This window comes from Gossypium arboreum, chromosome 8 (genome assembly GCF_025698485.1).
Source record: "Gossypium arboreum isolate Shixiya-1 chromosome 8, ASM2569848v2, whole genome shotgun sequence".
NCBI lineage: Eukaryota > Viridiplantae > Streptophyta > Magnoliopsida > Malvales > Malvaceae > Gossypium > Gossypium arboreum.
In genome coordinates this window covers 10,648,768-10,672,576 of record NC_069077.1, presented here as the reverse complement: position 1 = coordinate 10,672,576, position 23,809 = coordinate 10,648,768, and the positions used below count along the sequence as shown (strand labels likewise).

At 32.1% G+C, this 23,809-nt stretch overlaps 3 protein-coding genes across 4 annotated transcripts; all 3 read left to right on the top strand.

Moving 5' to 3' along the window:
- The first annotated feature begins 2,880 nt into the window (after nucleotides 1-2,880).
- On the top strand, nucleotides 2,881-5,770 carry LOC108468192 (PGR5-like protein 1B, chloroplastic). 2 transcript variants are annotated; one of them, XM_053018410.1, is made up of 11 exons: nucleotides 2,881-3,386; nucleotides 3,533-3,575; nucleotides 3,647-3,757; nucleotides 4,013-4,109; nucleotides 4,211-4,311; nucleotides 4,488-4,544; nucleotides 4,726-4,802; nucleotides 4,929-4,980; nucleotides 5,082-5,192; nucleotides 5,274-5,371; nucleotides 5,461-5,770. In XM_053018410.1, the coding sequence occupies exons 1-11, from the start codon at nucleotides 3,331-3,333 to the stop codon at nucleotides 5,528-5,530; spliced, it is 873 nt and encodes a 290-aa protein (XP_052874370.1). In that variant the 5' UTR covers nucleotides 2,881-3,330; the 3' UTR covers nucleotides 5,531-5,770. The 2 variants fall into 2 exon arrangements, with proteins under 2 accessions (XP_052874370.1, XP_017624564.1); XM_017769075.2 differs by lacking the exon at nucleotides 3,533-3,575 and having other exon boundaries at nucleotides 3,642-3,757.
- Nucleotides 5,771-7,645: 1,875 nt separating this feature from the next.
- Nucleotides 7,646-8,619, top strand: LOC108469394 (expansin-A7-like). Its single transcript, XM_017770283.2, has 3 exons — nucleotides 7,646-7,820; nucleotides 7,896-8,211; nucleotides 8,307-8,619. The coding sequence occupies exons 1-3, from the start codon at nucleotides 7,646-7,648 to the stop codon at nucleotides 8,617-8,619; spliced, it is 804 nt and encodes a 267-aa protein (XP_017625772.1).
- Nucleotides 8,620-10,933: 2,314 nt separating this feature from the next.
- On the top strand, nucleotides 10,934-13,876 carry LOC108469059 (uncharacterized). Its single transcript, XM_053018239.1, has one exon. It carries the CDS (start codon nucleotides 11,219-11,221, stop codon nucleotides 12,107-12,109), a length of 891 nt encoding a protein of 296 aa, XP_052874199.1. The 5' UTR covers nucleotides 10,934-11,218; the 3' UTR covers nucleotides 12,110-13,876.
- The last annotated feature ends 9,933 nt before the right edge of the window (nucleotides 13,877-23,809 follow it).

Here is a 23,809-nt window from a genome sequence, read left to right as displayed (position 1 = left end):
TAAAAGATGATAGCTTTTGTGGTTTTGTTATTTTACTTATTTAATTTACTAAATTACTAATTTAACCTTAGTTATATAACTTAAAAATCATTTAATACTTGTCCATATTTGTCCACTCAAGCTAATAATGGTATAATTACCCTTTAAGGACCTTAACTATTTAATTTCATAGTTAATAAACCCTTTTAGCTTATAGAACTCCAATTTTTCATTTTACGCGATTTAGTCCTTTTTATCAAATTAACTAATCAAACAATAAAATTTCTTAACGAAAATTTCACACAAACATATTATCATGCTGTAGACATTAAAATAACAATAAAATAATAATTTTAACTTCGAATTTATGGTCCCGAAACTACTATTTCGATTTGACTAAAAATGAGCTGTTATAGGGAAGTTCCATAGAACCATATATCGGGACGCTCATAAGAGCTGCAGTGTGTCTACAACACATGCAGGATCACAATCGATTGGGATGCTCTAAAGAACTATTAACGAGAAGCTCGCAAGAACCATATAACAGGAAGCTCAATAGGGCTAATAATGGGATGCTCTTTTGAGCAGTGGTGTGTCTGCAACATATGCAGAACCACAACCAATACGGAAAAACTTGTATCCATCAAATTTCATCTTATTAAAACGAAACTTAACATTTATCAGGCATGTCGGTTATATAAATATTTTTATATATTAACAAATTCATAATTCACATATACAACATTTAATCTAAACATGTAAATATATACAATTTAGTTACACGAACTTACCTCAACACTTGCTCATGTATGAAAATCTACTAATCCGACACTTTTTCTTTTCCTCGATCTAACTCCTTATTTGGTCTTTTCGGATTTATATAAATGAATTTAACATCAATTTAATAAAATTTACATTCAATTTAGTCCAATTCACATCTTAGACAAAATTACCATTTTGCCCAAATACTTTTAATTAATTCCAATTTCATCCCTAGGCTCAGAATATGAAATTCATACAATTTAATCCTTATTCCAAGCCTAGTCGATTTTTACATATAACATTTACAGCTCATGTATTTCACAAAAATAAGAATTTTTTCATGAATTTTATATCTTTTCAATTTAGTCCCTAAATCACAATTTCATGAAAATTTCCTTTACAAAAGTTGTTTATCTATCAACAGCCTTTCATTTTCCACCATAAATTTCAAAATTTCAGCACATTCATTAATGAAAAAATTTTAATACTTTGATAAATTTGCAAATTGATTCCCAAAATAGATAGATTAGGTTATTACGATCTCGAAAATGTAAAAATTACTAAAAACGAGGCATGATTACTTACCCAATTAAGCTTGCTTGAAGTTCTCTCTCTTAGCTAGTGTTTCCATAGAAATTTTAGGGAAGATGATGATATGAAATTATTTTATTCAATTAATTAACTTATCATCCATTATTTTTTTAACTTTCCAATTTAGTCCCTTTCCTTTTCTAATTTTCCATGGATGAATCATCATAAATATCTACTAACCCTTCTTAATCGTCTATTTACCATATAAGGACCTCAAATTTTAAATTTCATAGCTATTTGATCCTTCTAGCTACCAAAATTCAACTTTTGCACTTTATGCAATTTGGTCCTTTCCTCCTAATTAAACATGAAATCGATAAAATTTTCTTAACAAATTTTTCATACGTTATTCCTATCATAAGACAGACCATGCAATAATATTAAAATAACTTTTCTTTCTAACTCGAATTTGTGGTCCAAAAACCACTATTTCAATTTTACTGAAAACGGGTTGTTACCATTTATGTCATCTGTTATTATTCTTATTTTTTTTGTTCAAAAATTGAAAACCAAGGTTGTCGAGTTTAAGGTTGCCTATTTTCCACAGCCGTTTTCAAAATTAATTTACATTGGCCATTTATTTTTCAAATATTTTTATTTAAACTTGACAATAATGGGTGTTGAGGTAGTTTAATCATATCATGAACCTGATTCTAAGGTAGCGCCAAAATATTAGCATGTATATTGAACTTGATACCAATGTGTATTAAGGTAGTCCTAAAAAAACATTTTGAAAAATAAGTTTCCCACATGTCTATTATTATAAAAAAATATATTAAAATGTGTAATATTATTGTAAAAGAAAACCACTTATTTTATGCATTTAATTTACATGGGTATAATTTTTTATAAAGTACTGTATAAATATATGTATCATAATTTATAATATAATTTTTCTACATTGGTATTAATACAATATATAAATTATTTTTAATATTACATATTTTTAATATATTATTTGTCAAATATCTTTATTTTAATCTCATAGATATAATATTTGTAAATTCATTAAATTTTAAAAATTTAATATGAATTAATTTAAAGGTAAACTACATTTAAGGCAAATAGTTCAATGACTTAGACGAAAACTTTCAAATAGTATAGTGACCATTTTATAATTTTTGAAATTGAATGGCAAAAACATAAACTTACTAATAGTTTAGTGACTATGGGTATAGTTTAACCTTAATTTAATATACTTTAATTATTATTTTTATACAATACCTACAATTTTTCGTAAAACTTACTCAATCTTTAAATAAATTTTCCTACATTAACAATAATATAGATGTTAATCCACTAAGTAATATGTTTTAATTATTAAACACAATAAATTCATGCCTAATTAAAGCAGTAATAATTAATCAATATAGATAGATACCGAAAAAGCAATCCTTCTTAACTTAATAATTAAATCATCATAATTCAACAACAATAAACTTTAGTTAAAGCAAATGAATCCATTAATTATTCCCATCAAAAAAGTTATTGGCTAGAAAAATGGGGCTCAAAAAGAGTAGAAGAAACCCAAAGCCCTTATAAAGGAAACGAAGCCCAAAGAAATGACGAGGGGGAAGACTGGCATCCTGGAAAACGACCAAGGCAGATGATGATGAGGTGGCAGATTTTGTAAGATCAAAAATCGGTTATCCTTTGAAGCCAAGACAACATACCCAAGACCGTTGCATTTCCCTCCACACGTTCCTTAGTTGCCTTATCTTTGAGCTGTCTTTCTTTCCCTCCAGCAATCCCTCCCCGAGCAAAACATAACAACAACAACAATAATAATAATAATCACAAATATCTCGCACCAAAACCCAAATAACCAACCTGCTTCCTCATGCCTTATTCATCATCATCATCATCATCAATGGCTAGCAAATTGGCTTTCACTTTGATGCCTCCTCGTTTCTTCACTGCGACTATTCAAAAACCCGTGGTTTGTTTCTCTTCTTCTTCTTCTTCTTCTATCAGGTTTCAACCCAGTGGGAAGCATCTATGTTTTCGACGCCGATTGCTCTTACTACCCCTCAAGGCTACTGCCGATCAACAAGGTTTCATTCATCTTTTCTTCACCATACCTTTTTCTGTTTAATTACGGTTAGTTTTGCAAGAAAATTGGAAATATATATGTTCCTTAAAGTGATTTACTCTCCTTATTTAAGCTGCTCTTTTTCTTCTTTTTTTTTCTCATAACTAGTGGGTCCTTAGGGGGCAATTTGAGCACCCGTACGTTTATCTATGTAAGTAGGACTCGTTTCTGTTTGGACTTTGGAGAGAATCCTATGTGATTCTAACATTATTTGCAGGTCAGGTCGAAGAAGATGAAGTTGTTGATAGTAAAATTCTGCCTTACTGTAGCATAGACAAGAAAGAGAAGAAGTCTTTGGGTGAAATGGAACAAGAGTTTCTTCAAGCCCTACAAGTAAGCTAGCACAAATACGTTTTTCCATTGCAAACATTTAACACATATCAATTCTACCAAGCAACTATATCACTCGGATTATATGAGTATGATCCTTGGAAAAAAACTTCGAAAAAAATTAGTAAAACCATGTTGGACACATCTGAGTGATGCTTACTTGAACATAGGCAATGAATACTGCATGACCACATAACTTCAACCTGGCTGCTAAGCATGGATGATGACACCATTTTTGCTTCCTCCTGTTTTATGCAGGCATTCTATTACGAGGGAAAAGCTATAATGTCGAACGAGGAGTTCGATAATCTCAAGGAAGAACTAATGTGGGAAGGAAGTAGTGTTGTCATGCTAAGTACAGTCCAATTTCGTATCAAACCTTTGTTCAAGCAATAAGGTTATGAGTCATGTACATTAGTCTAATTGAAGATGCCTTGGTTTCCACTATTTTTGCAGGCTCTGATGAACAGAAGTTTCTAGAAGCCTCAATGGCTTATGTATCTGGGAAACCAATTTTGAGTGACGAAGAATTTGATGAGTTGAAGATGAGGCTAAAGGTTTGTCTCTTTTCTCAGATGACATAAAATGATATATCAAATATTGAAAACATTGATGGGGTATTAAGACCTGACCTTGCTAAGTTTCAATGCTTAAGCTAGGAAAACTATGCTTTGCTAGTTCAATGCAGCATCTCCTTTTAATATTTTCATTCTTTTTCATAACTATTGTCTAGATGGAAGGAAGTGAGATTGTGGTTGAGGGTCCACGATGCAGTCTCCGAAGTAGAAAGGTATACATTCTTTCATTTTCATCTCTTGTACATGTTAGTGTATTTATGGATAACCATGAATAATTTTGCACTAAGCATGCTTCATAGGCAAGCACTGCATATATTCCTGCCATTTTTCAACTTCACAAGCACAAGGAACTTCCTTGTTCATATTCATCATATCATATCTTTGTTCCCATAGGTTTACAGTGACCTATCTGTTGACTATCTCAAGATGTTCCTCTTAAACGTCCCAGCGACAGTAATTGCACTAGGATTGTAAGTTTTTCCTCCCTTATTTCTTTCTGTTATCCTGAAAGTTAGCTAGTTTGATATGCTTTTTCATCTGTAGTTATGATATGATTTAGCCCCACAAATCACTCGATCTATGTTTGGTCTTGCCAGGTTTTTCTTCCTAGATGATCTCACCGGATTCGAAATCACATACCTTTTGGAGGTAAACTGTTATTGCCACTGTTTTGCTGCTTAAACTAATACATGCAAAGGCTGATATATTTTTGTACTTGGAACTTTTTAATCAAAATTGTTGAATTGCAGCTCCCAGAACCATTCAGTTTCATTTTCACTTGGTTTGCTGCCGTGCCCTTGATAGTTTATTTAGCACAATCCCTTACAAAAGTGGTTGTGAAAGACTCTTTGATCCTAAAGGTAAAAACCCTTGCTCCATCCCTTTCCCTTGGTACTTATGAACTGCCCCATATGAAACTAATTTTTAACTTTGCCTTACAGGGCCCTTGCCCAAACTGTGGTACTGAGAACGTCTCCTTCTTTGGCACCATACTATCAATTTCCAGTGGTGGAACCACCAACACCCTTAAATGTTCAAAGTAAGTCCACCATTAACCATAATCTTTGTCTTTTCACCCTTCACATTGCTGCAAAATTTTTAAGTTCCCAACTCTTCTTTTCACTTCAGTTGTGAAACCACGTTGGAGTATAATGCGAAAACGAGGTTGATTACATTGCCAGAAGGAAGCCAAGCTTAATTGCAGGAGAAAGTACATCCAGAGATCAACATCAAGAATGCTACTGACTCATAAAGTTGGAGTGAAGAGTGTGATGTATTTTGTAAACCTAGTGGGTTATGATGTGCAGCTAAGTAGGAAATTTTGATAAGTGCTGCATTGTAAAACATGTATCTGTTGTATTTTTTATGTGCAACATAACACTCTATTTGTAATTAAACATGTAATATATATATATATATATATATTTTTATACCTAAACAGGCATGTTGACAAGAAGAGAAGAGAGCAAAATTGTTGTGAAAATCTTTAAATTTAATGAAAACCATACTCTATGCAATGTTCTGAATGAGTTTAGTTTCATAAAAATCATACAGCTGAAGCTTTCTTTTGATTTCGTTCTTACCATGCTGCTCATAGTGGTATCATTTCTAATTCATAAAATTAATACAATGCCGTTTGTCACATTACTCTTTTCAAAATGCAAAACATGTTAGAGGTTACTATACTCTTTTAAAATTTGATTTTTGTATTTTAATATTGAGGTCTACATATTTTATTTTAAAATTTTGTTCCTTCATCCAATTTTGCAATTTAAAAAAGGTAAAATATTTTTTAGCCTTAATGTTGATAGTTTTTTGTCAATTTGATTCTTATTTTTAAAAACACAGATTATAAAAAGAATTTAAAGAAATAAAAGGTTTTTTAATATTTTTAGTACAAAATCCTAAAAAATAAATTATATATATAATTTTCTAAAAATCATTTAAAATTTTAAAATATAAAAAGTTTCAAATTTTCAAAAAAATATGTCATTTACTTTTTAAATGGTAATAAGATCTCCAAAATCCAAAGTTTGAGCTATTCATTTTGTCACTATTAAATCAAATTTTAATATAACTTTTGAATTAAATTAAAAATAATGAACAAATAGCTCAAAGTTTGGAAAGATATTATTTCTATTCAAGAAGTAAATAACACATTTTTAAAAATAAAATAAAATGGATTTCTTTTTTATATTTTTATATTTATATGAATTTTAAACAATTTTTATAATTTTATGTACTTTTAGAGAGTAAGGACCAAATTAATAAAAATTGTAAAATAAATAAGATTTCTTTTTATAGTTGCAAAATTGAATGAAGGATTACAATTTTAAATAAAAAATATAAGGAGTCCATTTCTCATAGTTAAATTATAAAATTAAATTTTAGATATAAAAAGAGTAAAGAGAACTCTAGTATATTTAAACTTAAATAATAAATAAATGTCACAAGTCACAATGTATTATAAAATTGCACTTGTAACTAAATAAAAGAAACCTCACGAAACAACTCAACAAAGATTTCTGGTTTAGTTATAGTGTATTTGAAATTTAATCTTTTATTTTTAATATTGATAATTTAGTTTCTATAATCTTTTGATTTAGTGAAGTCCAAAAGATAGTATTATCAAATGAATTCCGTCAATATTAAACTTGTTGAAGATTAAATAAGCAAGTGAAAAGGTTAAATATGAATTTGTAAAGTTTCCAGTTATGAATATGAGGTTATAAGATTTTTTAGCATTGCTTTAAAGAAGCAAAGTAAAAGTTAATATATTTTTTCTTACATGGCTTCCACGTTGTTTAAAGTTGAACAAACAAGTTTTTTTTGTTTTAAAAATGTCAAATCATTTATTTCACAGAATTTACTGATCTGTGTTATAAATTAGAATTTAATTACTAAATAAAAATTAAAAGGACTAAATTTTTAGAATTAAAAATAGAGAATAAATTTTAGATGTGCATAATAAAATCTTTGAAAACAATATAATAGTGGCCAACTTTCCTTCTATCATAGATCATCTAATTAACCTACTAGAGCACGAAATAGAAGCTGCCCCCACGTTGAAGATAATTAAAAAACAATATCAAAGGATAGAAGAAGCATTACATCCTATCCATTTTCAAAAAGAGAATTTGGGTTTGACTTAAGATAATTTATCTTCGTGAGTGTCACGAAGGCATGAAAGTTGGTTTTTGCCTTTGATCCTTGTGCTAAACGTTGGTATATAAAGGAAACACGTACATATATAATAGTCATCAAGCACTCTTCTAATTTGTTTTAGAACTTGTCTCCAAGGGAAAAATAAACCATGACTTCTTTTGATTCATGGAGTTTCAACTTCTTTTCGATGACGCTTGCAACGTTGGCCATCATCATCAGCAAATCTTCAGTCACTGTTGCATTACCAATCGAGTTCCGGCCAAGCCCTTGGTCTCTTGCCCATGCCACCTTTTATGGCGACGAAACCGCCTCCGAGACGCTGGGTATGTTTATCATATAATCACCTTCATAATGGCTAGTTATTGATGAGTGCATATTTTCATTTGTTATGGTGACAGGAGGAGCTTGTGGTTATGGGGATTTGTTTAGCAATGGTTATGGTACGGACACAGCTGCTCTAAGTACAACATTGTTCAACAATGGTTTTGCTTGTGGGACATGTTACCAGATAAAGTGTGTTGAGTCAACTTGGTGCTACCCTGGGGTTCCATTCACCACAGTGACTGCTACCAATCTTTGCCCTCCAAATTGGGCCCAAGACTCCAACAACGGTGGCTGGTGCAACCCTCCACGAGTCCACTTCGACATGTCCAAGCCCGCTTTTATGAAAATTGCACAATGGAAAGCTGGCATTGTCCCTGTCATGTATAGAAGGTATATTTAAAATTTCAGTTTGATTATTCAACATGAATTTACATATGAAGAAGGAGGTTATGAACCATGATCAACTTGGATTCCAATGGTTGCAGGGTTCCATGTGTAAGGCCGGGGGGCCTTCGATTTTATTTCCAAGGAAATGGGTACTGGTTGTTGGTATACGTGATGAATGTAGGAGGCGGGGGTGACATTGCCCAAATGTGGGTTAAAGGAAGCAAAACAGGGTGGATTAGCATGAGCCATAACTGGGGAGCGACATATCAGGCATTTGCAACTCTTGGAGGCCAATCTCTTTCCTTTAAGATCACTTCATACACATCCAAGGGGACTATCATTGCCTGGGATGTTGCACCTGCTAATTGGAATGTAGGATCCACTTACACCTCAGAAGTGAACTTCCATTAATCCACAAATTCACAATACCTCTTTTTGTTTTATAGCTTGCCCTTTTTTTCTAGCCTCTATTTTCATTTGTACTTTCTACAGCATAGGCAACTGAGTAGCTCCATGGTTCAGTTTTTTCTTTTACATTTAGAAACTATTTCTGCAGATAAATTGTATTTTGGTCAATATCTGCTAAGATTGAAATAAAGAAATCAAAAGATTTGCTATTGTGGGTTTTTTTACTAAAGTAAATTTAAAAAAAAATTATTTACTAAAATAGGTTGTTAGCCCGATTATTTACTAAAATGGGGTGTTTTTTTCATTCGCGCCTATCTGACAGGCACGAATGATTATTTTATATTAATTTTTTTTTGTTTTGTTTTTTAAAATAAAATATTATTTTTTTATTTTCAAAACAGTAATTGCGCCTACCTGAGAGGCACGATTAATCGAGCCTTTCTCTGAGGCGCAAATGGTGGGGCCCACATTTTTCATGTGTTATTAAAATGCATATTTTATCCGGATAAAGTATGTATTAGCAGATTCACTAATATGATATATATATATATATATATATATATATATATATATATATATTTACACATATATCACATTACAAAAACAAAAATTTAAATACTTATACCTAATAAAACGTGTATCTCATTACAATAATATTTATTTTCCAAATAACATATTATTTTATAATTTCATTTCTTATTTAATATTTTAATTTAATTTTAATAATGCATACTTTACGGATGAAGTATATATTAGCAGATTCACTAATATGATTATGTATATATATATAATATATATATACGCATGTATCTCATTACAATAATAGTCATTTTCAAATAACATATTGTTTTATAGTTTTATTTCTTATTTAATATTTTAATTTAATTTTAATAATGCCTACTTTACCGGATGAAGTATGTATTAGCAGATTCACTAATATGATTATATATATATATATATATATATATATACACACGCATGTATCACATTACAAAGACAAAATTTTAAATACTTATACCTAATAAAACCGAGTATTAAAATAACTTTATAATATTACCAACTTTCATCGACTATATAATCCACAAGTTTGCCTTAAATATTACCAATTTGCTAATACATGCTTCATCTGGATAAAGTATGCATTTTAATAACACATGAAATATGTGGACATTAACATTTAAGGCAAACTTGTGGATTATATAGTCGATGAAAGTTGGTAATATTATAAAGTTGCTTTTAATACTGGTTTTATTAGGTATAAGTATTTAAATTTTATTTTGTAATGTGATACATATGTAATATATATATATATATATATATATATATATATATAATATCATATTAGTGAATCTGCTAATACATACTTCATCCGTAAAGTATGCATTATTAAAATTAAATTAAAATATTAAATAAGAAATAAAATTATAAAACAATATGTTATTTGGAAAATAACTATTATTATAATGAAATACATGTTTTATTACGTAGAAGTATTTAAATTTTTATTTTATAATGTGATACATGCGTAAAAATATATATATATATATATATATATATAATCATATTAGTGAATCTGCTATTACATACTTCATCCGGATAAAATATGTATTTTAATAACACATGAAAATGTGGGCCCCATCATTCTTAAATAGGCTCGATTACTGTTCCGAAAATAAAAAATAATATTTTATTTAAAAAACAAAAAAAATATTTTTTTAATATAAAATAATCATTCGCGCCTGTCCGATAGGTGCGAATGAAAAAAACACCCTATTTTAATAAATAATCGGGCTGACAACTTATTTTGGTAAATAATTTTTTTTTTAATTTATTTTAGTAAAAAACCTTGCTATTGTAATTCATGTCTTCGGCCTGAGCTATAAACCTAGATTAACCAAGCATGACACCATGTGTGCTTGTGCACCTAATGAGAGAGGTAAAAAGAAATGGAATGGGATGTCATATGGATAGCTAGCATGAGACCCACAAATTTATTAAGAGTGGGAAACATGTTAAAAACACAACATGAGTAGTAAGCCCCCTAAAGAAGGAAATATACCCTCATTTCAATCACACAGCACGCCACCTTTTCCTTTTACAAATTGCTTTTTTGATATGAGGGGTCATCATCATCAACCCACCCCCCAAATCATTTCTCCCAATCTCGTCAAAAGTTTTCTTCCCATGCCACAAACCCAAAAAGGCAAATTTATTAATGTATATTCCAAAATCACTATGTCGCCAGTCTAAAAGCAAATTACGTAGCGGTGGCTGTTGCTTGTTATAAACTCAAAAACCCTACTAAAATCATATAATATTCAGTAATTTTCTCTGTGGATCGTATATGGGTTGATAGCAAACAACAAGGGAAAATCCCATGCCCCCACATCATCTACAAGAGTCAATGCTGCAATGTTACAGCTATGTCACTTAGATTCTACCTTGGACACCCCTATATTGCAAAAAAGCAAACAAACAACAACTTTCTTTTCCCTTCAATTCAAAGCCTTTATCATCTATAAACTTCCCAAAACACTACAAACATTTCCTCTTTGCAACATCAGAACTTGTCACATCTAGAAGAGATCCTAAGATCCCTCTCATGGGCGTCGATCTTTTCTCTTTCATATTCATAATATTTTCATGGGCATCATTGCTCTCAATGAAAGCTGAAGCTGAAGCTGAAGGGATTAAATCTGCTCGCCTTCTTGATCTTCTCATTAGGGACTACACTGTGAAGTCTCTTGACAGGGACTTGAGAACAGGTATTGTTCACACTGTAACTTTACCTGCAAATTTCTCTGGCATCAAAGTGGATACAGTAAGGTTCAGATGTGGAAGTCTTCACAGATATGGTGCTCAGGTTAAGGAATTTCATCTGGGAAGTGGTGTGATTGTGCAGCCTTGTGCAGAGAGAGTGATGGTAGTAAGACAAAACTTGGGTTATAATTGGTCATCCATCTATTATGCTAACTATGATCTATCAGGTTACCAGCTGGTGTCACCTATACTAGGCCTCCTCGCTTATAATGCTGACAGTGATCTGAGTTATGGTAGCCCTTTTGAGCTTGGGATTCTAGCCAGGGAAAAACCAATTAAAATAAATTTCAGCAACATTACAAAGGCATCCAACAAGACAGGAAACTGGCCATTATGCGCTAGTTTTGAAGGAAATGGCAAAGTAACATTGAAGAAGCAAGTATCACCCAATGTTTGTGTTGCAACCAAGCATGGCCATTTCGGTTTGGTAATGGAATCACCACCACCATCGTTGCCAGTGAGGAAGAAGATCAGCAGATGGAAACTGGTGGTGGGAAGCTCGGTGGGAGCTGCTTTGGGTGCTTTCCTCTTAGGGTTGCTTTTAGTGGCAATGTTTGTTAAAGTGAAGAAGAAAGCAAGAATGGAGGAATTGGTGAGAAGAGCGTATGAAGAGGAAGCTCTTCAAGTTTCCATGGTTGGACATATAAGGGCTCGAACAACACCTACAATCTAACATGATCTTTGAGTATGTACGATCATTCTTTTGGAAAGGTTAGCTCTATTTGTACCTGAAATAGAAAAACAAAATCCAACCAAATATTCTTATGTTCAATATCCAGAAACAGAACAACTCTGTTTTTCAAAGGATATGTTGGTTCACTTCATTATTCAGTCAGTGTCTAGGAAAATGACAACCCTGTCCAGGATATGTTCTTTTTCTTACATCTCTTACTAAGGGATTCAGCATTCTATATCTTGTTTATTTGAAATTTCGGATTTCAAATAGCATAAAGGGGAAGGGTTTTTCTTTTCTTTTTGGTGTACAATACAATACATTAGTCAAAAAGCCATGACCATGAGCTTTAAGTATTTTCTGAAAATGCTTGTAACTTTCACTGACAATAAAAGGTCAAAAGAAACCCAAAGTGCCCCATTAACCCGTCATCCATCCCCACTCCCATCAACATGCTTGAGATCAGATCAACAAAACATGAAAAAAGTTTGCATGTAAAACATTGGATACTGCTTCTTTCTTTTTTTTTAAGAAGGTAAGTTATTGGCTGAGAGGAGACTCTTTGATTGATAGGTGTGGCAAAGTTTGAACGCAAAGACTACATGCTTTGCAAATCCTTTTTCTCCTTTGTGTATCAAAAGTCAAAACATAATTATCAGCCAAAAACCCTTGAAATTTAAGACTTAGGGTGTATGACTATGGACCACAATTCGTTGGCTTCCATATTATATAACAAGAGATTTTCAGCTTCTAATGTAACAGACTAATATATGAATTAAAAAAAAAAGTATTCTCGTGCAATTGAAAAGGAAAAACAATTATTTCCCTCAGTTAAGATAGAAAATAGGTCTCGGCTATGCCAGCCAAAAGTGGGACCTTTAATTCATGGATGTTATAATTAACCTTCATTTCTTTTTCTTATATTATGGCCTAAATCTTCCATTGTTACAAAGAATGCAAATTCTGGATAAAACAAATTGTATATAAACCTAAATCCGTTGAAAAAAAATAAATTAATTGAGTTAGAATTTCGTATGCAGTATGTTTATACTTTTTTGGCTATGGATCAGGTTTAGTGATGAATTTGGGTGTCTTCGATCTCTTGCAAGACGAGCATAAGCTAAAGGGTGCTGAAGTTTGTGCTTGGGAATAATGCTTAAGTCGGTCTCAAAGCTTTGAAATAGAGAAATCAAGGGATAAAGTTGAAAATAATGAATAAGAGATGAAGATAAGACATGTGAAGGTGGAGATGAAAGACTCCCGTGACCTAATGATGACCTAAAAAAAGCTTGGACATCATTTTCTTTGCGAAATATGTAAAAGTAAAAGCTAACTTGTTTGGCTTGATGGTATTCGTCGAGGGACTAGGCTCTATCAAGTGTGTGGGAGCTAAAGAAATAAGAGTCAATAAGGTGAAAGGTTTGCTACTAACAAGTAGGTGTTTACTGCTAAGAAGCGGAAATTGTTGAGGAAGAGAAGTTTGCTGCTGAAAATCAGTTGTTGAGGGGTTTATTAGATGGCTGAGATTTTTCTTAGATATTCTAACAGTGTGTGTCAATCTTTTTGATGTCTTAGCTTGACAGAGCAATTATAAGCAGTCAAACATGATACACCTAATGTGTTAAATTATATTTGGTTAGGTGATACAATTTTTTTGATGTAATACTTGCTGAAGTTTTAGGGTATGATCAACCATTGCAACAACAGTAGTCTTTTGTATATTATCCACCAAAATCTTAATGAAAGATAGACTATTCAGTTGTAAAATTTTTCCGATTTTGTTTTCTTTTCCAGCTCTTTCTTTTATTCTGTTCCATAACTTAACATGGTATCAAAGCTTAAAAAATTGACCTTGAGGGACTATGTGTGAGCTGAAAAACTAGAAAAAAATCTTTTTCTTCTACACAAAAAACCTTCTTAGAACCTGATATGGCTTTCAGCAGCTTTGCACCCCCAAATCCTCCTGTATTCACAGGAGAAAACTACCCTATTTGGACAGTGAAGATGAAGGCATACCTGAGGGCTTTTGACCTATGGGATGTTGTAGAAACAAATAGAGATGTGCCTCCCTTGAGAGCAAATCAAACTATTGCTCAAATCAAAGAACATAGTGAGGAGGTAACTAAGAAATGTTGAAGATTGGTCAGCATGCAGCACCATGAAGCTGGCCACGCACACCAAGCCATGCAGGAGCAGCAGAATCGAGTGCAACCACTGCCATCTAGTTCCATTTTGATTCATTTTGTTGATGTAATGAACTCTAGTTCATTTTGAATTATGTTGGTTTAATGATTGATGTAATTTGGTGGTGATTGAGCTGATAAATCAGCTTTGTTCAAGTGTACAAGTTATTTTCCTATTTTCCATGTAATTAGTGGTATTAGGTAAACTTTAGGTGAAAAATTTGACTTAGTTTGCTCAGTCAATGACTAATATATGTAATGGCTATATGCCAATGTTTTCTTCTTAATGAAAATCATTGAATTTCATTCATTTTATGCTCCATTTTCTTTGTTTTTCGTTTCTGTTCTTGTTTTCCTTTGCAAAGTTCTGTTTGTTTCCTCCACAAGCAACGAGCCTTGTTGCTCAAGACTCAGTTTTGGATGCTGTTTTGTTCTTCAAACACCAACAAGAAATACAAGGCTCTCTCTTGCATTCACTCTTCTGTAACAGATGTGATTTTCACAAGGATAATGACATGTGAAACTGCAAATGAAGCATGAGACAAGCTCAAGGAAGAGTTCCAAGGAAGTGACAGAACAAGGCAGATTCAAGAAAGAGTTCGAGGTTCTAAAGATGAAAGAGTCAAAGATTGTTAAATAGTATTCTGATAGGCTTATGAATGTCGTAAACCAAATTAGGTTACACAGGGAGGAGTTGCCGGACAAGAGGACAGTTAAAAAGGTGCTGGTCAGTGTTCTAGAGAAGGTCTGAGTAAAAAATTTCATCTCTAGAAGACTCAAAAGACATATCAAAACTTACCTTGATAGAAGTTGTAAATGCTCTTCAAGCTTTGGAGCATGGAAGGGCTATTAGGCTTGAGGATTCAACCGAAGGATCTTTTCAAGCTAAGTTCAAAGACAAACATGGCCTTAACAATTTTGGAAAAAAACAATCTGGTGAAAGAAAAAACAAAGGGAAAAAAGAAAGAGATGACCAGAAGTGGAAAAGAAAAAAAAAAGAAGGAATCCACCTTGTTCTTATTGCAAGAAAAGAAATCATATTGAAAAGTTTTGCTGGTTTAGACCAAGGGTAAAATGTAGAGCTTATAATCAACTTGTACATGTGGATAAGGTTCGCAAAAACAAAGCAAATCAAAAGGGCCAAACTCAGGTTGCTGAAAAGCTCAAGTAAGAAGAATAAATTCTTTTCGTTGCTACTTGTTATGCTGCAAATAGTGGAATAGAAACATGGCTGGTGGATAGTGGATGCACCAATCATATGACTCATGATGCAAGCCTCTTTAAGGAGTTGGACAAGTCCTATGTCTCTAAGGTGAAGATTGGAAATGGAGAGGTTGTGGATGTCAAAGGAAAAGGAATGATTGAAGTTGAAACTTCTTCAGGTACAAAGTTTATTTCTAATTTTTTTTTTTTACCTGATATAAGCCAAAGCTTGTTAAGTGTGGGACAAATGTTATAAAAGAACTATATTTTGCACTTTCAAAATATGTCATGTTTCATTTTTTACCCTACCGGTTCTAAATTGATGATAGTCAAAATGAAGAATAAAAGTTTTCCAATAGAATGGAAACAATCATATTTGAATGCTTATGCTAGTGTAGTGGATGATTCTATCTCATGGCATAAAAGACTTGGGCTTTATTTTGACACCTTATACCCGGCTCAATTGTTGGATCCCAATATAAAATGTCACATTTCGTTGCCGAAACAACTCACTTTTCCATATTTTTTTTCTGAAAAGAAAAAGTAGTGGTAAAATAATTTTATAAAAATTTCAGCAACATATCTACCTATTTTATATAAACCCCCTGCAAAATTTAGATTTTCACAAAATATTCACATTCAAATTATCTCCCAAATCAATTCCTAGCAGTACGATTTCTCAAAACATATCAATAAACTAGATTTCTACGCCTTACTATTTTATCAAAACATTAGTTATAAAATACTAGCTAAGAAAACATAATGAAAATATTTAAATTTAGTTTACGACATAATATTATATATATAAGCCTAGGTACATGCCATTTACATCAATTATAAAGTAAACTCTTCACCAACATTGTTTGAGCTGAACTTTGGTTCTTCAGATACTGCTGGAACGATCTAACGAATCTAACTACCTGTGCATGAAAAAATAGACAAACCGTACGCTGAGCAATTTTTATGCTCAGTGGTGCTAATATCATATAAATCATTACATAAGTATTGGACACAAATTAATTAATAGAAATAAATTAAAATATGATTATAAATATCATTAATAACATCACAATAAAAAATTTTCTAATATTAATAAATTTAATATTTTGATATTGAAAAATCGAATAAAGAAAATAAGCTTTTTAATTAAATTCAAAATCGTGTAATTAATTTAATTTGCACAATATGGAAATTCAAATAAATTCAAGTTTTGTTTCTACTTTTCTTTCAATTTAGACCCCGTACTAAAGTTTAGACTCATAACCAGATACACGAATTCGACACCCTGAGTTGTTCGGCAACAATGGCTATCAGAATAGTCCACGACACTTTGAGAATTGGGACTGCCCAACTGACTAACTTGGCCTTTTCTCCATTGACCCTCTGGGAATTGGGGAGGTCTAAATTCTCTGACATAAAGACTCTATGGCATGCCAACTATATCTGATTTAGTCTAACTTAGTGAAACGGGATAAAAATCAAATTTCATGATCCATTTCAATTCTATTTTTATATAATTCTCATTTCAATTCTGTTTCATATTCAAATCACATATAGCCTAATGTAAAATAGGCTTCTAATTTAAAACATATTAAATATTTTCATCCTCAATCATCTAAAATCATAATACTCAAATCCAAATCATAACAATGAATTCGCTAATTTAGTCTTATGAAAATATAGTATTCATCTCGAAACCTAATTTTATAAATATTAACTAAATTATTCAAGCTCATCCAAAAATCATAAAAATAAAATAAAATAAATATAACTAGTCATATTAAATTAAATATTCTAAAGTTTTATATAATGAAAATAAGATATTAGCACAAATTGAAGTTTTAATCGCTTTACTCCTTTTCTTCATCTTTCTCCTTCAAGATATTCGCTTCGATTTTAGCTCCAATAGGAGCAATTCAATACAAAACAACATCATTTATCCATTCTAAAACTAAAACTAATAAAAACAAACTTAAATATGTATGATTATTCAGATTAACAACTTAAGTTTTCTAGTCTGAAATTTGCATATCTTTCGACTCGATTATCCGTTTTCAATTTCGTCTTCACTAGAGTACTCACTGCTCCACAAGCTATCATTTAGCACTAATATTACACAAAGTGACCAATGTTCTCTACTTCCCCTTTAACATGACCAAATATACCAACTAAACTTTTCATTTATTTTTGTTTCTTTTTCACACTTCTAACAAGCTAGAACTCATCTTCTAATAATTTCCTATCCAAAAATATATCTATTTCACTTAAGTTTTCTAAGCTTCCATCAATGTCCTTTAATGGCAACTTCCAAAATACTTGATAAAAAAAAATTATTGGTATATATATGTAAAGCAAGCTTTAAAGATTCAAAATCTATAAAAGAAATTGAAGAAAAACGATAACTTAAGCTTGAAATTGAAGGAAAATGGTGAAAGGGGTTTTCTTTTTCTTTTTCTTTTTCTTTTTTTCCCAATATTGCGTGAGAAAGATGAGAAAGAACTTATCTTTCTCTCTTTGTGTATATATATATATATTATAATATTTAATAAATTACTATTATTTTAAATAAAATGTTAAATAATATTTATTTAATGAAAATATCATTTAAAGCCATCATGCAACTTTTGATTTTTCTTTAAGTAATGGAAAAATTACCATTAAGTCCTTTCCATCAAAATAAAAACAGGATAATTTCACTTTATTCTTTATGCTTTTCTAACTTATTCAATTTAATCCCTGAACTCGATTCCAAATTTTTAACTTAACCACATACTCCTACTAATAATCCTTTGTGTTTTCATGTCTAACGGTTTTCTCTAAAACCAGTCACAATTTCTTATACTACTATTTATTTATAGATCACTTATTCAAGGACTTCTAACATAAATATTCTTCTTCTCTTCTTTTTTTTTTCTAAAAAAAAAGTGGGGATGTTACAGTTATAATAATTCAGCTTTGAGATATATGCATGCAAATAAACTTTGTTAAAAATCCACCTGTTATCTATGAAAAAGTTAATGTATGTGTTGTATGTCAATTTGGTAAGCAAGCAAAGCTTCCCTTCCCACATAAAAACTGCTCAAGAGCTATAGAAAAGCTACAACTAGTTCACATAGATGTATGTGGACTTATGAGTACTCCATCTCTTAATGGAAGTAGGTACTTTCTCTTATTTGTGGATGACTACACTAAAATGTGCTGGGTATATTTTCTCAAAAATATTAGAAGTATTAAATGCATTCGAAAGGTTTAAGAGCATGGTTGAATTTGAATCGGGCTGTCTAATGAAGAAATTGAGATCTAATAATGGGACTGAGTACAACTCAATGGAATTGGTTCTCTTCTGTCAATAAGTTACAACTCAGTAACAATTGACTATCACTTACACTCCTCAAGAAAATGGATTGAGTGAAAGGAAACAGAATAATCATGAAGATGGCTAGATATTTGCAATTTGAAAAGAATCTTCCAAAAGTATTTTGGGCTGAGGTTGTAAACATCTTAATATACTTGCTAAATTTGTTACCTACAAGAACCTTGGTTGGGAAAACTCCTCATGAACGTGGCATGGTGTAAAGCCTTCAATTGAACATATTAGATTTTTTGGATGTGTTTGTTTTTCTTTTGTGCCAGAAGTAAAGAGAGGAAAGCTTGATAAAAGGGCTGAAGTTGCAGTATTTTTAGGTTATAGTACCAACTCCAAAGGCTACAAGTTGTATAATGTGACTATTAAGAAAGTGTTTGTTAGCAAAAATGTCTAGTTTGACGAGCATGTAAAGTGGAATTGGGAGAAAAATGAAATTGCAGCACAAACACGAATTGTTGTGTCTCAAGAACAAATTTCAAAATCTGAAACTGATACAGAATTTGTAGTTAGGGGGCATTGGATCATTAGATGAGGTTTATACTAGGTGCAATGTGGCTACATTAGAACCTTCAAGCTATGAAAAAGCTGCTAAGCATGATGAATGGAGAACAACAATGATTGATGAGATCAAAATGATTAAGAAAAACTCAACTTGGCAGCTTGTTGACCGGCCAAAAAATTGTGTGGTTGGTGATAAACCATAATATATACATATTTTTACCCCATGCTTGGCATATTTATGGATGATATTTCTTTGGTTTCATTGAATTTGATGCTCCTAATCCTTTAATTTCATATTTTATACTCAGGAAAGCTTAGGATAGCAAAAAGAGCGAGAAACGGGCCAAAAACAGAAAAATTGGGCCTAAATCAGTGTTTCACACGGCCTAGGCGCTTCCACACTGGTTATCCACACGCCCGTGTGTGACACACAGGTAGACCACACCCCCGTGTGTCATGGTCGTGTCCATATTAATCCAAGTCAGAATTGCACACAGCCTAAGCATCTTCACATGAGAGTGGCACACGGTCGTGTCCCTATCGAGCCCAAGTCTAGTTCTACTCGGAAAAGGCTAATTTTGGGCTATTTTGGGCATTCGAAAGTATATATAAACACCCTAGAAGAGGATTAGAGGGGACACACAGAGTAGAAGGCAGAAAATACTCAAGGATAGCCATCGAAATCAGCTCGGGAGGAGGATCTACATCAAGACTGAAGATTTTCATCCAATTTCCTAGAAGTTCTTTGGGTTTCTTTATGTTTTGTTGTTTTCCAAATTTTGAGATGTTTTCCATTATTATTATGAACTAAACTCCCTAAATACCTAAGGGAGATAAAACCTAAAACAGATCTTATTACTATTTGAATTATATGATAAATACTTGTTCTTGTTCTTAATTGTGAGTTCTAATCCTTGTTATAATGTTTCAGAATATTAATTTAGGTTTTTGATGTGCTTATTCAGTAGAGCAAAAGTCCCTGTTTAAGAGTAGATCATTCATAATTAAGCAGAGTTGCATGCAATCCTAGAGATAGGACGACATAAATCTGTCGGATTAGAGTCAAATCTAATAAGAGAATCCACAAATCGAGTTAATACGACAATAGAGGTTTCAATTAGAAAGAGATTTCGATTAATCAACCTAAAGTTAGTTGTTTTTAGTCTCGAGAGAGATATTAACATAAATCAGGGATTTCTACGGATTAAGTCAAGTGAATAAATCATCTAATTCAGAAGTAATGAGTGAAGTCTAGGTGGATTCTTCCTTGGATATTGTCTTCTCTATCAGTTTTCTAAAAAGTATTTTCCAACTTTAATCTCTGTCGTAATCTTAGTTAATTAGATAATTAGTTTCAGTCTAAAATCATTCTTTAATTCTTAAGCTAGATAATAAAAAGATAGTAATTACTAGTACTTTTAGTCCTCGTGGATACGATATTTCCGGTCTCACCACAACTATACTACTGTTCGATAGGTGCACTTGCCTTAGTCAAATTTTGTTAGTTAGTTTTACGACCACCAGTTGGTGTTAAATGGGTCTATAGAACCAAATTAAATCCAGATGGTTCCGTGAACAAACATAAGGCTAGATTGGTGGTGAAAGTATATTTTTAACAACAAAGAATTGATTTTTCAAACACTCTTGCTCCTGTGACAAGGAATGACACTATAATACTTTTACTAACCTTAACAGCAAAGGAAGGCTGAAAAGTCTATCACATTGATGTAAAGTCAGCATTCCTAAATGATTTGCTTGAGAATGAGATATTTTTGGAACAACCAAAAGGTTTTCAAGGTTCAGAAAATGAGGAAATGTGTATAAGTTTCATAAAGCTTTTTATGGGCTGAAATAGGCTCCTAGAGTCTGGTATAGTAGAACTGACTCCTATTTGTTGCAATAAGGGTTTATAAGGAGCGAAAGTGAAGCTACATTGTATATTAAGAAGCTTGATGATAAGAAACAACTCATTGTTTCATTGTATGTTGATGATTTGCTTGTTACGGGAGATAATGAAGTGTTTATAGAACAGTTCAAACAAAGAATGAAAATATGTTTGAAATGTCTGATTTGGGTGATATGAAGTATTTAATTAGGATGAAAATTCACCAATCTGATGCTGGTATTTTTATTTCTCAAAGAAAGGACGCTCTGGACATTTTGAAGAAGTTTAAAATGGAAAATTGCAAACCAGTAGCTACTCCGCTGGTTTTGAATGAAAAGTTGTCTAAGTCAGATAATTTCGAAAAGGCTGATGCTTTTGTTTATAGAAGTTTGATAGGCAACTTGTTATATTTTTCTGCTACTAGGCTAGATATAATGTATGATGCAAGCTAATTATCTAGATTCATACAAGCTCCTAGTTGGACTCATTATGGTGCAGCTAAAAGGGTTATGAGATACGTTAAAGGTACATTTAACTATGGCATATGGTATTTGAAGAATGATAGTTGCAAGCTTGAAGGTTATGCTGATAATGGGTTGGAAATGTGGATGACTGCAAAAGCCCCTAGGGTTTTTTTTTTATTTTTAAAAGTGGTACATTTGCATGGAATTCAAAGAAGCAAGATAAGGTAGCTCAATCCTAAGTTGAAACTGAGTATGTCTCTACTACAGTAGTGGCTAATCAAGCCATTTGGCTTAGAAAGATCTTGGCTGACTTGGAACAAAATACTAATAAAACTATTGCAATTTGGGTGGATAATAAATTTGCTATAGCTATCACCAAAACTCCAGTCCAGCATGGAAGAACTAAGCATATTAATATGACCTTTCATGTAATCAGAGAAGCTGAAAAACTTGGTGAAATCAATGTGAGATATTTCAAATCTGAAGATCAAGTTACAGATGTTCTGACTAAAGCTATCTCAAGGCCTAAATTTGAATTTCTAAGAACAAAGCTTGGAGTCTCCCAGAAAATCTCAATGAGGAGTATTAGATGACTGAGATTTTTCTTAGATATTCTAAGAGTGTATGTCAATCTTTTTGATGTTTTAGCTTGACAGAGCAATTATAGGCAGTCAAGCATGATACACCTAATGTGTCAGTTTGTATTTGATTAGAATACATATTTTTGTAATGCTTGCTAAAGTTATAGGATATGATTAATCACTGCAACAGTAGTAGTCTTTTGTATATTATGCACTAATGAAAGATACACTATTTAGTTTTAATTTTTTTTTATTTTCTTTTCCAACTCTCTCTTTTATTCTGTTTCATAACTTAACAGAGTTAGAGCTTGTTGTTGAATAGTAACAACTAAGAAGTTATAGCTTGTTGCTAAGGAGCAACTTGTGAGAAAAGAAAAGTTTATTTCTAATGTGCAACTGTTGGAGAGATAAAGCTTACTGCTGAGGAATCTTAAAGCATTGGGCTCTATCACATAGCATGAGAACAAGAGAAATGAGAATCAAGTTATACCATGTGGCGTAGGAGCAAGAGAAATGAGAGTCAAGTTATTTAACTTGATGGTATTCCCTAAGGGTGGGAGTATGAGAAATAAGATTCAAGTTATTTGACTTGATAATATCCCCTGAAGGATTGAACTCTACCACATGGCCTGAGAGCAAGAGAAATGAGAATCCAGTTATTTAACTTGATGGCATTTCTTGAAAGACAGGGCTCTACTACGTGGAGTAGGAATAAAAGAAATAGGAGTCATGTTATTTGACTTTATGGTATCTCTTAAAAGACTAAGCTTTACCATATGGCATTAGAGCAATAAAAATGAAAGTTAATTTATTCGACTTGATGGTATTCCTTTAGAGAGTAAACTCTATCACATGATGTGGTGCAAATTTGAGAAAGTACTTACTTGGAGCAAAATTTTGCTACCGAAAAAAACAGCATGTTGTTAAAGGAAGAAGTATATTATCAATGAAGAGACTTTTGTTAGTAAGAAGGAGGATGAGTTTATTTGAGCATCACTAAGAATTTTTGAATACTTAGTTCGTGGATATTTCTCTCCTTCCATAGGTTGAGGAGCTACTGGGAGATGGTTGATGTAACACCCCAAACCCGGTCTAGATGCTATGGCTGAATCTGGCAAAGTCACATGAGAGTGTTTAGAAAAATGTATTGACCTTCAAATCATTCCATTTACTAGCTTTTACTCGGTTCAGGAATCCGAGTTGTACTTGATTTGATTCAAACCATCTCTTTTACGCTGAAGCTTTTGAAACCCAAATAATTAATTTTAAGTGAAATCATTTTTATTTACGAAAACCATGGCTTTTAGGAAAACCGTATTTTGGTGGGTTGCAGTTTAAATAATCACAAAATCGTAATAAGTCCCGAATGAAAACCAAACAATCCAAGTCCAGAATTACATCAAAAACCAAATAAATAGTTAAAAACTGGATGTAATTGGAAAAATAGTATAAATATTTACGTGTGGCCACCCACGAGTTCACCGCCTTACCGATCCATCAAATCTGGGGATTACCT